This window comes from Berghia stephanieae, chromosome 6 (genome assembly GCF_034508935.2).
Source record: "Berghia stephanieae isolate SIO BIC M18660-M18661 chromosome 6, UCSD_Bste_1.3, whole genome shotgun sequence".
Classification (NCBI taxonomy): Eukaryota; Metazoa; Mollusca; class Gastropoda; order Nudibranchia; family Aeolidiidae; genus Berghia; species Berghia stephanieae.
In genome coordinates, this window is record NC_088365.1 from 14,599,711 (window position 1) to 14,614,710 (window position 15,000).

Sequence of the window (15,000 nt, forward strand, 5' to 3'; positions counted from 1 at the left end):
CATAACTGGACTTGTCTACAATAAGGTACTCAGTCTTGACAATGGCTATAATATTCTTAAGTTAATCTTGTTTAACCCTCTCCTTACCGCCCATAGGAAAATCGTCACATTCGTTACGATGTGACCGACAATTTTCTCATTCTGATTTCTCCTGTACATAACAAAATTTTAAGAAATGCTTTATATTACAGCTATACATACTAAACACTGTGTTGTAGAGCTCACTTGTTACTTTTTTTTGAGTAAGAAAAGTCTGTTTTTGTGCTGGGTGGGTGTGAATTTTCGGGGGAAATTCTAAAAATAGCTGGCAAGGAGAGAGTTAAGAGGTCCCATACACGTGATGTTTTCTACTGGTGACGATCTAGGAACAGGCACGGCTGAAGAAAATCGTAATGAAATCGCAATGTGTATGGCCAAATACCTGGGCGACAAGTGGAGGGAGGGTCCGTCTCTCGCAAATCACGCCTTGCTTAAAGGCCCCCATAGACGTTACGATTTCTAACGGTGACGGGGCTCGTCTAGGTCTGTGTGACCCAATCCATGCGTCAGTCGCACAGGATTTTTGCCCATACATGAGGTATTACACACCGACCGTCAACGGTCCCAGTCACTGCCTCTCTATTCTATTTTTCGTCTTGCTCAGAATAGTGATTATTTCTCACTAAATTATATCAATCAGACTATTGAAGGAACGAAATTGACGTCACTCAACTCTTTGTTATTGTATTAAGGCAGCCATTTTGGTAATTAGTACTCACCAAATTATATCAATTAGACTATTGATGTTCAGGATTACTCGTAGTTTTGTTTGTCGGTACGTTATTTCCGCCTGGCGTATGTTGTGAGCATATTACCTAAACTCATAGCATAAATAACCGTCCAAGGTTCTCGTATCATATGTAGTAATAGCTTTAATAATGTAACATGTCGAGAGAGAGAGAGAGAGAGAGAGAGAGAGAGAGAGAGAGAGAGAGAGAGAGAGAGAGGAATGCTGTATACAAAATAGAAAAAAAAAAAAAGACAACTTGCGCCTTTATGTATTGCTATATTCACTAAAGCTGCTCAAAGCACTTTATAAGGGGACCTAGCCAACAGCAAAACATGTTAGACGCGACATGACCCCGTATTACATTTGTTTCCCGACAGAGACAACGCTGTAGACAGCGAGGTACTCATTATACACGTGAACAAACTGAGAGTTTACGAGTAACGGGCCTTTTCCAAGGACTCAATTAAGATAAGATAAGATAAGATATACTTTATTGATTCTCAGTGGAAATTATCAGAATGTTACACATCATTCATCGTTATATTGGCTGACGTATACACTGCCCTGAACTAATTGATGAAAGTACGAAGCTAATTAGAAACAAAATAAATATCAAATATAATAAAATATTCATAAACTATACAGCAGTTACAAGCAATGCTATAAAAATCGGACATGAATGTAGAATAGATGTGTAATAATGGATTTGTAATGTAAATAGAATTTTGAAAATAGATTGGGAAGGATTGCACAAGCAAACACAGGTTGAGAAAAAGAAAAAATAAACCATGACATTTGAACGCATAAATAAATAATATATAATGTGGATATAACACCATGTAAACATGCATAAATAAATAGATTTCAGAGCGAATATAATAGCTTTCAAATTTCATGTAATAAAAATCATCCTAAAGTTTCGTATTGCTATGATAAAAATGAACTAAAATATCTTTGTCTTTTGGTTTTCATGTGTATTAGTCTGTTACTCCTGTGACTTATTTTGATTTCGTTGTACAGAGGGTGGGATTCGTCTCTTAGAATTCTGTTAATGTTGACAAAGCGATTTTATCTTTGTTTTATAAATCTTGCATTGTAAGTCTTTTTTGTTTCTGTGTAATTGCTTGTGGTGGAAATTGTAAAAAAAATCTGAAGTAATAAAAATAAATGAAATAATAAAGCATGCTAATCGAATGTTAGGAAATGATGGATTGGACAATTTTGAAGTTTTTCACAAAGATATTGCTAATGTTAACATACTAATACACTAATCTGTGTAACCTCGAACGTTTATAGTCTGATTGATATAATTTAGTTATAAGTTCATTATAAAAATGGCTGTCTAAAAGCCAGAACAACGGGTTGAGCAACCACAACTTCATTCCTTCTATTGATGCTATGTGTTAAAGTAAAATATTCACAAAGTCCGCCAGCCAGAAATAACGTTCCAGTCCACAAATATAGATGGAACCTTGAACGTTTATTGTTTGATATAATTCAATGAGAACTAATCACAAAAATGGGTGTCTACAAACAATGACAAAGTGATGAGTGACGTCAATTTGGTTTCTTCTATACATATCCAAGAACTTCACTCACTCCATCCGCTATCTCCTCCTTCAATAAAGATGTTTCTATTCCCTCTCATCACATTCTTGTGCGGCTATGCGTGTGGTCTTGTGATATGACACCCACATCGGATCGGAAGGTACTGGGTTCCAGTCCCGCTCTGAGAGGCGCATAATTGAGTCCTTGGAAAAGGCTCTTTGCACGCATTCTCTCACCTTGTTCACGTGTAAAATGAGTATACCTCGCTGTTTACAGCGTCATCTCTGTCGGGATACAATTGTAATATCGATATCGCCTAACAGGGGTCATGTCTCGTCTAACATGTTTTGCTGTTGGCCAGGACCCTTTATAAAGTGCTTTGAGCACCATTTGTGAATATAGCGCTACATAAAAGCGCAAGTTGTTTTTTGTTTGTTTCTTATATACAGCATTCCTCTTCCCCCCCCCCTCTCTCTCTCTCTCTCTCTCTCTCTCTCTCTCTCTCTCTCTCTCTCTCTCTTTATTTATTTATTTATTTATTTATTTCTACATACTTTCTTTATCTCTCCTCTCTCTCTCTCTCTCTCTCTCTCTCTCTCTCTCTCTTCTCTCTCTCTTTCTTTCTTTCTTTCTCTCTCCCCCTTCCCCTCTATCTATCCCCCTCTCTCTCTCTTCTTCCTCTTCTCTCTCTCTCTCTTCTTCCTCACTCTCTCTCTCTCTTTCTTTCTTTCTTTCTTTCTCTATCTCTCTCCACCTCTCTCTCTCTCTCTCTCTCTCTCTCTCTTTCTCTCTCTCTCTCTCTCTCTCTCTCTCTCTCTCTCTCTCTCTCTTGTTTTATTTTGGTTTTTTTGTTGTTTTTTTTTGTTTTTCATTGACCTCCTAGTCAAATAAGCATTATAGCTAAAGTAAACGAAAACACTGGGAAACAAAAGATATTATTTCCTCATAAGAAAACTATTACAACTATCTATACATTATGTATTATGTTCACGACGAAAAAAAACGCACACTTATCAATGATATTCGTGTCCGACAGTATTTACGATTATGGTCCCTATTCATTGGTTTTGTGGAGTCTATTGACCGCTGAACAGAATGATCTTATATTATTTCATCCTTTTGATGTCCGGGCCAACATTACATATTTTCTTTTGATGGAAGCATTTGCCGGTCTTCACAGCGGAAAGGTGTAGGCTAATTCATATCGTTTTGGGATGGTGGGTTTTATGTTGGGACGGTTTAGATAGTGAAAATTGGATTATTTGCCAGTAATATGAGACTAATGCTAACGTTTTATTTATAAAATTGTGTTATTAACTCTCTCCTTCCCAGCCATTTTCAGAATTTTCCCTGAAACTTCACACCCACCCAACACAAAAATAGATTTTTTTTTCTACTCAAGCAGAAAAGGAACAAGTACATTCCATACATATAATCGTCCAGTGTCTAATATTTATCACTAGAACAAAATGTTTTCTTTATAATAGGATTCAATAGTCTGGTGTCATGTCCGCCCAGCAACGAGCTGTTTGGTTCTAAACAAAGAAAATCGGCACTTTTTATTTTTCATGCTTGCTATAACTTTTTCACATGTCATGTGATCAGATTGTATAAAAGTCAAAACATGATCAGATTTATAATGTTTTTGTCTTCTGGATACACTTTTATGCTCGTCGGAGAAGTATTTCTTAAGGGCGTCCGCCATTGTTCCGATAGTTTAGTAACCATTTACTAAGTTACTATGCGTCATTACGAGGGAAGTGTCGACATGACTGTTGAATCCTATTTGTGATGTACAAAAGATATCAGAATGAGAAAACTGTTGGTTGCATCGTAACGAATGTGACGATTTTCCTATGGATGGTAAGGAGAGGGTTAAGAAGGAAGAACACCAATTCTTATGGAGCTAGAAACTAAAAATGCCACATCTCCTACCATTTTGATTCAAAATCCATTTGCTGTAATTTTGTTTACTTGACATATTACCATATTGAGGCAGTAGGCCAAATTTTCCAATTTTTTTCTGTTCTCTTTCAGATAAATGAAGCCTTGTTAACATTTATCGGTACTCTTGGCCTGGGGATAACCAACATCTTTTTGCCTTATTCTGCACAGTACCAGCTCATGTATTTGGCTCAATTTTTTGCTTCAGTATTTGTTGGAAATCTTATTACAGGTATGACTAAGAAATTCGCTCTTTAAAGTTTCAAGTTTCCTCTTGACTTGATCTACGAATCATGTACCCCAAAATAACCATCCAATATAACCGGATTGACTTGCTCTGAAAAAAAAACAAAACAAATGACAAATTAAAAATTTTAGCTAGAAAACTCGTTCTTCAAACATCGGTCCATTAAAATAACAATCTTATCTTTTCCCAAAAAAATCTGTTGGAGACTTTTTCACAAGATGAGGGTCATTTTAATCGTTTGATATTTGAAGAACGAGTTTTCTGGCCAAAATTATTAAAATTAAATGTGTTTTGTTTATTTGTATTTTTCGTCCTTTGTTTGTTTGTTGTTGTTGTTTTTTTGTTTTTTTTTTTTGTTTTTTTTGCACTCTTTTAAAATTATTTTTTAAAAATTGTTTTTTGTTTCTTTATTTGTTTGGTTTTTGGTTTTTGTTTACTTTGGGTGGGGGGGGGGGGGGTTGGTGTTTCTTTTATGTTTTGACTTGTTTTGTTGTTTTTGTTTTTGTTTTGTTTGTTTTGTTTGTTTTTATTTTGTTTTTTGTTTTGGGTTTGTTTGGTTTTTTTGTTTTTTTTTTGGGGGGGGGGGTTTCGGGGGGGGGGGGGGGGGGGGGGTTTGCTGGGTTTGTTTTTTTTTTTTTTTTTTTTTGTTTTGTTTTTTTTTTTTTTTTTTGCTTATTTTATGCAGAGTTCGGCAGCGCAGACCTAGAATTTTTGAAACTTTTTTTTTTTTTTTTTTTTTTGCTTAAAGTTGAGTAATACCAATGAGACTCGGACTTCAAAGTTGCGCTGAAATTGCCAATTCAAATTAGATCAATGCATTGACAAGGAAACCTAAAACGTGTTTAATTTTTTAAGGTTATTTATACAACATTTGACAAGGAAATCTATTACCATGTTTGTCTAACTACGTTATTCATATATTTAACGTGGAATCCTATTAAAACGTTTTTCTTTGCACGATATTTAAGATAAGATAAGATAAGATGAACTTTATTAATCAAAAACAGGAAATTGCATTGTGTTTTACATGGCTGAAGGTAAAAGATAATATATTTAGCAAGATTGATGATTATATAACAAAACAATAACAATGTATCAAAGGTATTTGGCATTTAGTGCAACATAAAACATTCAGAACATTCATTCCCACACTCGCTCTTATATTTACGCTCTCCCTCATTAATAAAAGATGTCAGAAATAATGGTATTAATAATAAATGAAAAGCTTTAGAACTACATAACTAAATAAATGACATTTGATAATTCCTAATTGGATTCAATAGTCTGATGTCACGCGCCCGGCAACGGCGGCCATCTTGGTTCTAAACAAAGAAAATCATTACTTTTTATTCTTCATGCTGGCTAGAACTTTTCATACCCTTTTCATATGCCTTGTGATCAGAATGTGTAAAAGTCAATACATGATCAAATTGATGGGGTTTTTTACCTCTGGATACGCGTTTAAGCTCGCCGGGGAAATATTTCATACGGCGTCAGCCATTGTTCCGATAGTTTAGAGCCAGTGTTACTAAGTTACCATACGTCATTAGGAAGGAAGTGACAGTACGACTATTGAATCCTATTGCAGCGGGTAAGAATGATTTGTTATAGCGTTCTTTGTTTGCTTTTAAGTGCCGCAGACTTTTACGTCTATTGCTCCATTTGATTTGAGGGTACAGAGTATGACTTTCATCTCTTATTATCTTATTCAATTTCTTTTACACAGGGTTTTCAACATGGTTTCAAATTCATATCTTTTTGAGTCTGCCGTAATTTATTTTTTTTTCCAAATTTGCGGACTCTATTAATTTTAATAACATCACATTTTCTAAAGTTATCGCCCCATGCAGGGAGGCAGAAGCTTATCATACTTAAAACTATTGATTCGAAAAATATTGAAAGTACTTTCTTTTCTATGTTAAAGATATTTCATTTATACAACTTGTGACGAGGAATCCTCTTTTTTTGGGGGGGGGGGGGAGGGGGGGATTTTTAGTTTTAAAATCTCAATGAGTTTATTAAACATTTTAGAGCATTTTTTTTTCAAACTTAACTTTGCTTCTCTTTTTTTTCCAACGTTTTTACTTTCAGTCAATGATTCAGTCCACATGAGCCTGTGGGGAACGGACGCCGACTATCTCCTACAATTAATGCACTTCAGTTTTTCAATTGGAGGTTTTATAACCCCTTTGATCGCAGAGCCGTTTTTGGCAGAAAAAATAAACCCGAATCGATTGAACGAAACTATGCGACTTACTGAATACGAGAATAACACGACAGATCATCACAAACAATGGACAAAAGAGACCAGAGTCGGATATGTATATCTTATTGTAGGTATTTTTATAGTTATTTGTTCGTTTCCCTTTCTAGTCGCTTTTGTTAAAGAACATGGAAAAACCAAATCTATACATAAAGTTGAGAAACGACGATTTTCAAGAAAGGGCGTTCCATTTCCTCTGATGATTATCATGTTATTTGGAATGTGTGGTTTTTATTATTTTTACTGTTGCGTTGAGAACTCATTTTTATCATTTTTAATGACCTTTTTAGTTACGGAATTTGACAGCATTTCTAAGACAAAGGGTGCTTTTACAACTTCTCTAGCATGGGCTTCATTTGCTGTGGCAAGATTTCTAATGATTTTCATGACCAAAATAATGAATACGACCCAGCTTCTATTTCTGATGATATCAACAATGGTCATCGCTCTATCTTGTTTTACAATTTTTGCCTATCTTAGAATGGTGGTAGCTCTTATAGTTTTCTCCGCCATTTCAGCCCTAACGTTTTCCGGCATCTTTGCAGTCGGATTCTCGTGGATGGAGTCGGATATGTTTCAGGTAACGGGGCCGGTTTCGTCTTGCATTCACGTCTCAGTCGCACTGGGATCCATTTTGAATCCTTTAATCTTAGGTCATCTAATGAAGGATATTAGCAACATGTGGTTTTGTTATCTTCTTTTGGCAGAGACATTGATAACGTTTCTTTTGTTTTTAGCATTATTCTCATTTTCTAGGTTATATGTTGATAAGAAATATGGAACGCTAGCTTCGTCTCTGAATACAATAATGGAATTAGAGGACGTTGGTTTGAATAGCAGCAATACTGAAAACAATGATGAAGCTCGAGCAATATTTACAAAGTAAGTTCGCTATAAACACGAGTGCGTTTAACTCATTTTATACAGATTTCAAGTTTCTTCTACGATGACAATGGCTTGGTGATGGGGATTTGTTAGTAAAATTAACTTACAGTAGACGCCATGAACAGTAAACAGAAGGATTTCCTTTATTCACCCCGGGAGAAATTTTTCTTTCTGGTCTATTTCGAATTATTTTTTTTAAAAGGCCAAGACAACCCAAGCGCAGAGCAGAGTCACAAGAAGAGAAAAAGCGGATAATATTCTTCTGGAGGGAATAAATAACTGAGATGCCGACAGCGGAATTTGAACACGGGTACCTCGGATGGAGGTGCGCTGATTTAAGACGTATGCTACCATACACGGAAAGAACGCTTTTTAATAATTTTGGTCAGAAATGTTTTATTTCATTCTATCTATACATTTAGATGATCCGGTGTTGAGAGAGAATGTGTGTGTATGTGTGTGTGTGTGTGTGTGTGTGTGTGTGTGTGTGTGTGACAGAAATATATATATATATATATATATATATATATATATATATATATATATATATATATATATATATATATATATATAATGTAAATTTTCACTCACATTTTTTTGCCGAGACGACTCGTTTCTGTCCTAAAATTTTGCTTCCAAGTCGATGTTGTGTTTGGCGTTTGCGGGGGCTTTTTTGTAGTGTTGAGTGATGCTGTTTCGGATGAGTTTGTTGTAGGTGTTGGTGTCAAGCTCGTAGATGTTTGTCTTGTCTGCAGGTATGAACAGGTTTTTTGATCTCTTGATTTCTTTCACGTCTTTGGCGAGGGTGCTTTGGAATTTGGAGTTGGTTTTTTTGAAGTTAATGGTAGGAATTAGGTCGAATAAGTCATATTCGAAAGCATTTAGGTCTTTGTGGGGAGGTGGGTAGTTTGCTGTGTTGAATCCGAAATTTTCTTTTGTTGTTGGGTCGTCATTTTCCTCGTTTTTTTTCGAAGTGGAACACCTTCCATCTTAGGCGTCTCAGGAAGTGTTCCATTTTGTTTAATAGCTCTTTAAGGTAAGTGTATTTGTTTGGGTTGGGGACGTTTTTCATGGAGTAGTCTACGGTTTTTTTCTTCAATGTTGTCATGTTGAGAGTGGTGTGTTTGTTACTGGTACCGAGAGTGCTCAACTGTTTGGAGCTTGGTATTTATGAGTGTTGGTGGGTACTTGTAGGTACGAAAGTGCTCGATAATGGTGGTTAGAGCTAATATATAATGTAAATTTTCACTCACATTTTTTTGCCGAGACGACTCGTTTCTGTCTGGACATTATCATTATTATTATTATTATTATCATTATTATCATTATTATTATTATTATTGTATTGTGCATCTGTGTGTGTATGTGTGTGTGCGTGTGTGTATGAGAAAGATTGTATGTGTGAGTGGGTGGGTGTGTTTGAGTGTGTGTTAAAGGCAAAGAGAGATACTGTGTCACACTCACACCAACACACACACACACACACACACAATTTCTCTCTTACATACACACGCACACACACACACATATATATATATATATATATATATATATATATATATATATATAAGTGTATGTATTTGTGTGTATTTATAAACTTGAGCTTTTATATAAGGCAATATCCGCTTAACGTGGCCAAAGCACTTTACTAGGGGTCTCTAGCCAACAGCAACACTAAACATGTAGGACGAGACGTGTGACGCCTGTAAACCAAAATTACATTTTTTTTTTCGACAGAGACAACGCTGTTTACGGCCAGGTACTCATTTTACACCTGAGTGCGGTTAGAGAATGTGTTTAAAGTCTTTTCTATGGAGTCAATTATGCGCCGCTCTGGGCGGGATTCTAACCCAGGACCTTCCGGTTCAAAGGCGACTGTCATACCACAAGACAAAATAGCCGCACATAGAGAGAGAGAGAGAGAGAGAGAGAGAGAGAGAGAGAGAGAGAGAGAGAGAGAGAGAGAGAGACAGAAAGAGAGACAGAAAGAGAGAGAGAGTGAGAAAGAGAGAGAGAAGAAAAAAGAGAGTGAGAGAGAAAGAGAGAGAGAGGGGTAGAGAGAGAGAGAGAAAAAGAGAGAGAGGGAGAGAGGGGGGAGAGAGAGAGAGGGAGAGAGAGAGAAAGCGAGAGAGAGAGAGAGAGAGAAAGAGAGAGAGAAAGAGAGAGAGAGATAGAGAGAGAAAAAGAGAGAGAGTGAGAGAGAGAGAAAGAGAGGGAGAGAGAGAGAGAAAGCGAGAGATTGAAGAAAAGTAAAGAGAGAGAGAGAGAAGAAAAGAGAGAGAGAGGTAGAGAGAGATAGAAAAAGAGAGAGAGAGTGAGAGAGAGAGAAAGAGAGAGATAAAGAGAGATAGAGAGAGAGAGAAAGTAAGAGAGAGAGAGAGAGAGAGCGAGAGAAAGAGAGAGAGACCCAAGATAAGGCTGACTGATTGTCAGAGTCAAGCTGTCACGCCGTTGTGCTCGATAGGAAATTATGACATACATAACGGATTGTAATCATAGAAGCTACTGTAAAATGCTCTTTTTCGTAATACTGTTAATTCGTAAATCTTGTCACAGGTATTTGAAACAAACAGCATTATCCACATTGACAATGCTATCAATATGTTTCGAATGATTAAATTACAGTGAAATGATTGTTGCAATATGTATTGAAATCAAATAAAATGGGTTAGCTATATTCTTCATATGCGGAAAATAAAAAGGTTTACAGTAAATTTTATGGTGTGTTTAAGGTTAGAGTTATGTATTTATTTCAACACTGTACATGTGGGATGGTTAGCAATAAAATAAATTCGTTTTGATGCAACACTTCTATTTTTTTTTATTTTTTTTTTTGCAATTATTTTGAGTTACTGAATCCGATGAAAGCTTCAATTGAGTCTCTCAAAAGGGCGGGAATGATACATTGTCAAATTAGAGACCATAATATTTAATCTGCTTCTATTTAAAAACAAGTACTATATCATGGAAGACAGCAATACTGAGTCACAAACACACTTTTTTACACAAAATGGATCGCCAGATCATCGTAAAAAGGAAAATTCTGAACAAACTGATGATTTCCCAAAAGAAGAGCAAAGTTTATCATTTCGGGAAAAACTGAAGGATCCTGTTTATAAGGATAAGTTCACGTATTCAATGTTTATGGCAGGTTCTTTCGTTGCTTTGGTAAGTGAAAAGCTAGTCCACAATTGAAAACTTGAGCAGCAATATCTCTGAAAAAAAAATCTAGTTGAGTAATTATCGTATCTTATCTTATCTTACTAAAGGCTTACAATAGGATTATCCTTTAAATGCCTTATACAATAGTTTATAATCGCATATTGCTTGCATTGTATCATTCACAGACAGTTTTACACAACTTTGAATGTAAGGAAAAATATATCAATACGGCAATGTAAAATCGAAAAATGCTATCATAGAAAACTGGTAGATAATTGAAAACTGGTCAAGATCGAGTGAATCATAAATGTACAAAGTTCATAGTACAATGAAATATTAATGACAAAAATAATATCATTATGATTTATTTTCTAAAATAAATGATTGATTACATAAGTGAAAATATAAACAAAATTCCCTTTATTTATATTCATGGAAAATTTTTGAAAGGTGTAAATTGAGAAAAAAAACTTAGATAACCCGGGCGCCCGCCGAAGTGCAGCTTTGCAAAGAGAGAAATAAGGTACTGGTTTCTTGCCCAGGAGAAAAAATAACTTAAATGCTGATAGTGAGACTCGAACCTGGTTTCCCCTCCTTAACCACTCGGCCACCTCCACCATGAAAATAACGAAAAAGAAGAATTGAAAACGTGATTCAAAAGCATTGTTAAATGTAACCCATCAACTCAATATGGTATTATTTCTTGTTGATACCAAAAATTAATCTTAAAATCACATTGAGCACGTCCGCCATTAAATGCTCTAGTTTTTCTTTTTTAATATCAGCTGAATAAACCAGTAGCAGAAGTAAAAAACAATTAAGGCTGGATGGAACCATTTTTAAAGTGAAATAATCCATGAAATGTGCTCAAGTCGCTTTATAGTGAGTCCCAAGAAAACAGCAATACTAAAACATTCCGAACGATGTATGACGCATGTAAGACGCTATTGTATTTTTATTTCAACAAGGAGTACGCTGTTACTGGCCAGGTACTCATTTTATACTTGAATATGGTGAGAGAATGTGAATAAAGATCCTTTCCCGAGGACTTAACTAATTAGTGTCTCTGATAGCGGGATTTGAACATGAATCAATATGTCAGAGGTCAAGGCCAGGAAGCCATTAAAGGGAAGTCTGTTGTTGAAAAATGGTGAAATTAAGAAGGAACTGGTCAGTCTATTTATTCATGCCTCCATGTCAAGAAACTGAATTCGCTGCGTGCAGTGAGAAGCATTCCCAGTACAACAACGTCATGCACTCTTTAAAGTAGCCCCTCAGGGCCGGAGTTAATCCCAATTTCTAGAGCGTGAAATAGACAATAGTACTTGCTTTAAACCCTTTAGATTGGGCGTTATTCGGCGTACACTTATTTGCAGGTCTAATAACCCGATTCCTTATTGGGTAATTTTGTAATGGAAATCTCAAAAAGTGACGCAAAATATTGTCCATTATAATAACTTTAAAACAGGCCCATAAGTGAGTTCTGATGTCAGACCTGCAAATAAGTACACGTCGGGGTTATTATTTAAAAAAAAGTGGACAGTGTGATCAGAAACAAATCACGAATTCAACAGGTATCGAACTTTGCGTGTGAAGCGAGTGCTCTACCATCTGAGCTATCGGGACCCCCTATACACATCATAATATGACTGTTATAATAATTATAATAATAATATAATAATAATAATAATAATAATAATAATAATAATAATAATAATAATAATAATAATAATAATAATAATAATAATAATAATAATAATTATAATAATAATAATAATAATAATAATAATAATAATAATAATAATAATAATAATAATAATAATAATAATAATAATAATAATAATAATAATAATAATAATAATAATAATAATAATAATAACAATAATATACTCTAGTGTTATACAAGACCACGTCACGAAATTACACGAGCTTTAATCCCAAGTGACCGTGCTTATCTACCTAATGGATCACATTGAAGAACTTCCACTTGGAGCAAATAATGCATTCTCGCCAGAACGCATCGCATTGATCAAATTTATGACAAAATATGGAGCCGAAAGCCAACGCGTTCCGACAAGAATGTGGCATTTGCTGCATATTGAAGAACACACCTGTAGTTTTTAATAAATGGGCAGAAAAGGTTACATACTTGAGTATTTATAAATTTAGTGCAATATCCGCTAAGCAAGCGTGCTCAAAGTCGTTGGGTCACATTTATGTCTTGTTGTGAGTTTTCCGCCCATAGATTTTCACAAGAAAAGAATAACACCTAGATCTCTAGAAATTTCTCACAACACAATGCAGGTTTTGAGCATTTATATAACTCAATAGCCACTCTCGAGTATTCAAAGCGTTTTTATAAGAGGTCCCTACCACCAGAAACACTAAACATGGAGGGCAAGACACGGTTCCTGCAAGGCAGTATTACATTTAATTTTTTTTTTTTTTTTTTTTGGGGGGGGGGGGGGGGGGGGGGGGGGAACTGCCTGAGTACCGTGAGAGAATATGAGTAACAAGTTTTTTCCCAGTAACTTAACTTTGGGCCACACTGAGCTGGACTCGAAACCGGGACCTACTGTACCTAAATCGACATTTTGACAGCGAAATATCTACCAAACGCTTTACAAGATGTCCTTAGCAGCAATACAGCGACATGTAATATAACACGAGACATGAAGCGTATTAGGCGGTATTACAAAAGACAAAGCTGTTGACGGCCAGGTACTCATTTTATACCTGGGTAAGGTGGGAGAATTTGCGTAAAGAGCTTTGTCCAAGGACGCAACTATGCACGGCTCAGAGCGAGACTCAAACCCTGGATCGTCTGGTCCAAAGCCACAATATTTTAGAAAATCGGTATTTTAAATCTTATTTTGAGGTCAACACAAACATTTTTCTTAGACATAAGTTCAAGTTCACCATAACAGTCACAGTATCAGTATTGTCGGTGCGATTTTGTTTTTTACGAAACGCGCCGAAACCCGCCGAAACCTGACAAAGTTATGGGAAGTAGGCAGCGGTGGGGAGTGAACCTGGGACTCAGGGAAGTGTACACCATTGGGGAGTGAACCTGGGACTGGGTTTCGGTGGGTTCCGTAAAAAAGCAAATGGTTTACACTTCACAGAGTCCCAGGTTCACTTCCCACTGCTGCCTACTTCCCATAACTTTGTCGGGTTTCGGCGGGTATCGGCAGGTTTCGTAAAAAAGAAACACCCTTGTCGGTGTACTGTGACAGCTAAGACAGGTAGAACTTTAATCACCAGTGTGTCGTGAAATCAAGACTTTTAGATGTAGACACGTAGACTACACATTATGAGTGTTTCTAGCTTTGTGTATTATATCTTATTTTTGCCCTTAGATATCTCGTCAATGTATACAATTAACAACATACCATATTTTTTAACAATGATTGTTTTGATAATCCACGACCGCATAAGGGTGGCATTCGTAAATAGAGAATGATTCATAGACCATCCTCCCCTACTCTCCCGCAAAGACCCCCCCCCCCCCAGCAACAATGATAACACTGCCACTGTCGTTGTCGGCATCGTCGCTATAGTCAGCATCACCACCGTCATCATCGCTGGCATATTCATCGCTGTTGTCGTCGTTATCGTTACCATCGCCATCACCACCATCACCATCCTCGCAGTCGACGTCGCTATTGTCAGCATCATCACCACCATTATCATCGGTGTCATTATCTTCATCGTCAACACCACCACCACCACCACTATCATTGCTGCCATCATCTATATCGTCACCACCACCATCACCACCAATGTCACCACCACCATCACCACCAATGTCACCACCCTCACACAATGTCACCACACCCACCATGTCACACACTCACCATTCCCCACCACCAATGTCACCCAACATCCCAACCATCACCACATGTCACCACCATCACCACCAATGTCACCACCAACATTACCACCAATGTCACCACCATCACCACCAATGCCACCACCAACATTACCACCAGTGTCACCACCAACCTTACCACCAATGCCACCACCATCACCACCAATGTCACAACCATCACCACCAATGTCACCACCATCACCACCAATGTCACCACCATCACCACCAATGCCACCACATTACCACCATGTCACCACCAACCTACCACCAATGCACCACCATCACCACCAATGTCACCACCATCACCACCA

The 15,000-nt window shown here is 36.7% G+C and overlaps 1 protein-coding gene across 2 annotated transcripts in view; it reads left to right on the top strand.

Annotated features, from left to right (window-relative positions):
- The window catches only part of LOC144974538 (sodium-dependent glucose transporter 1A-like), a 26,753-nt gene that overhangs the window by 6,126 nt on the left and 5,627 nt on the right, over positions 1-15,000 (top strand). For both annotated transcript variants that reach the window (XM_078917494.1, XM_078917495.1), the window contains exons 3-5: positions 1-25; positions 4,355-4,493; positions 6,600-6,841. The exon at positions 1-25 is cut by the window's left edge and continues 122 nt beyond it. In XM_078917494.1, coding sequence (XP_078773620.1) covers positions 1-25; positions 4,355-4,493; positions 6,600-6,841 — 406 coding nt within the window. The remainder of the gene's footprint in view (positions 26-4,354; positions 4,494-6,599; positions 6,842-15,000) is intronic.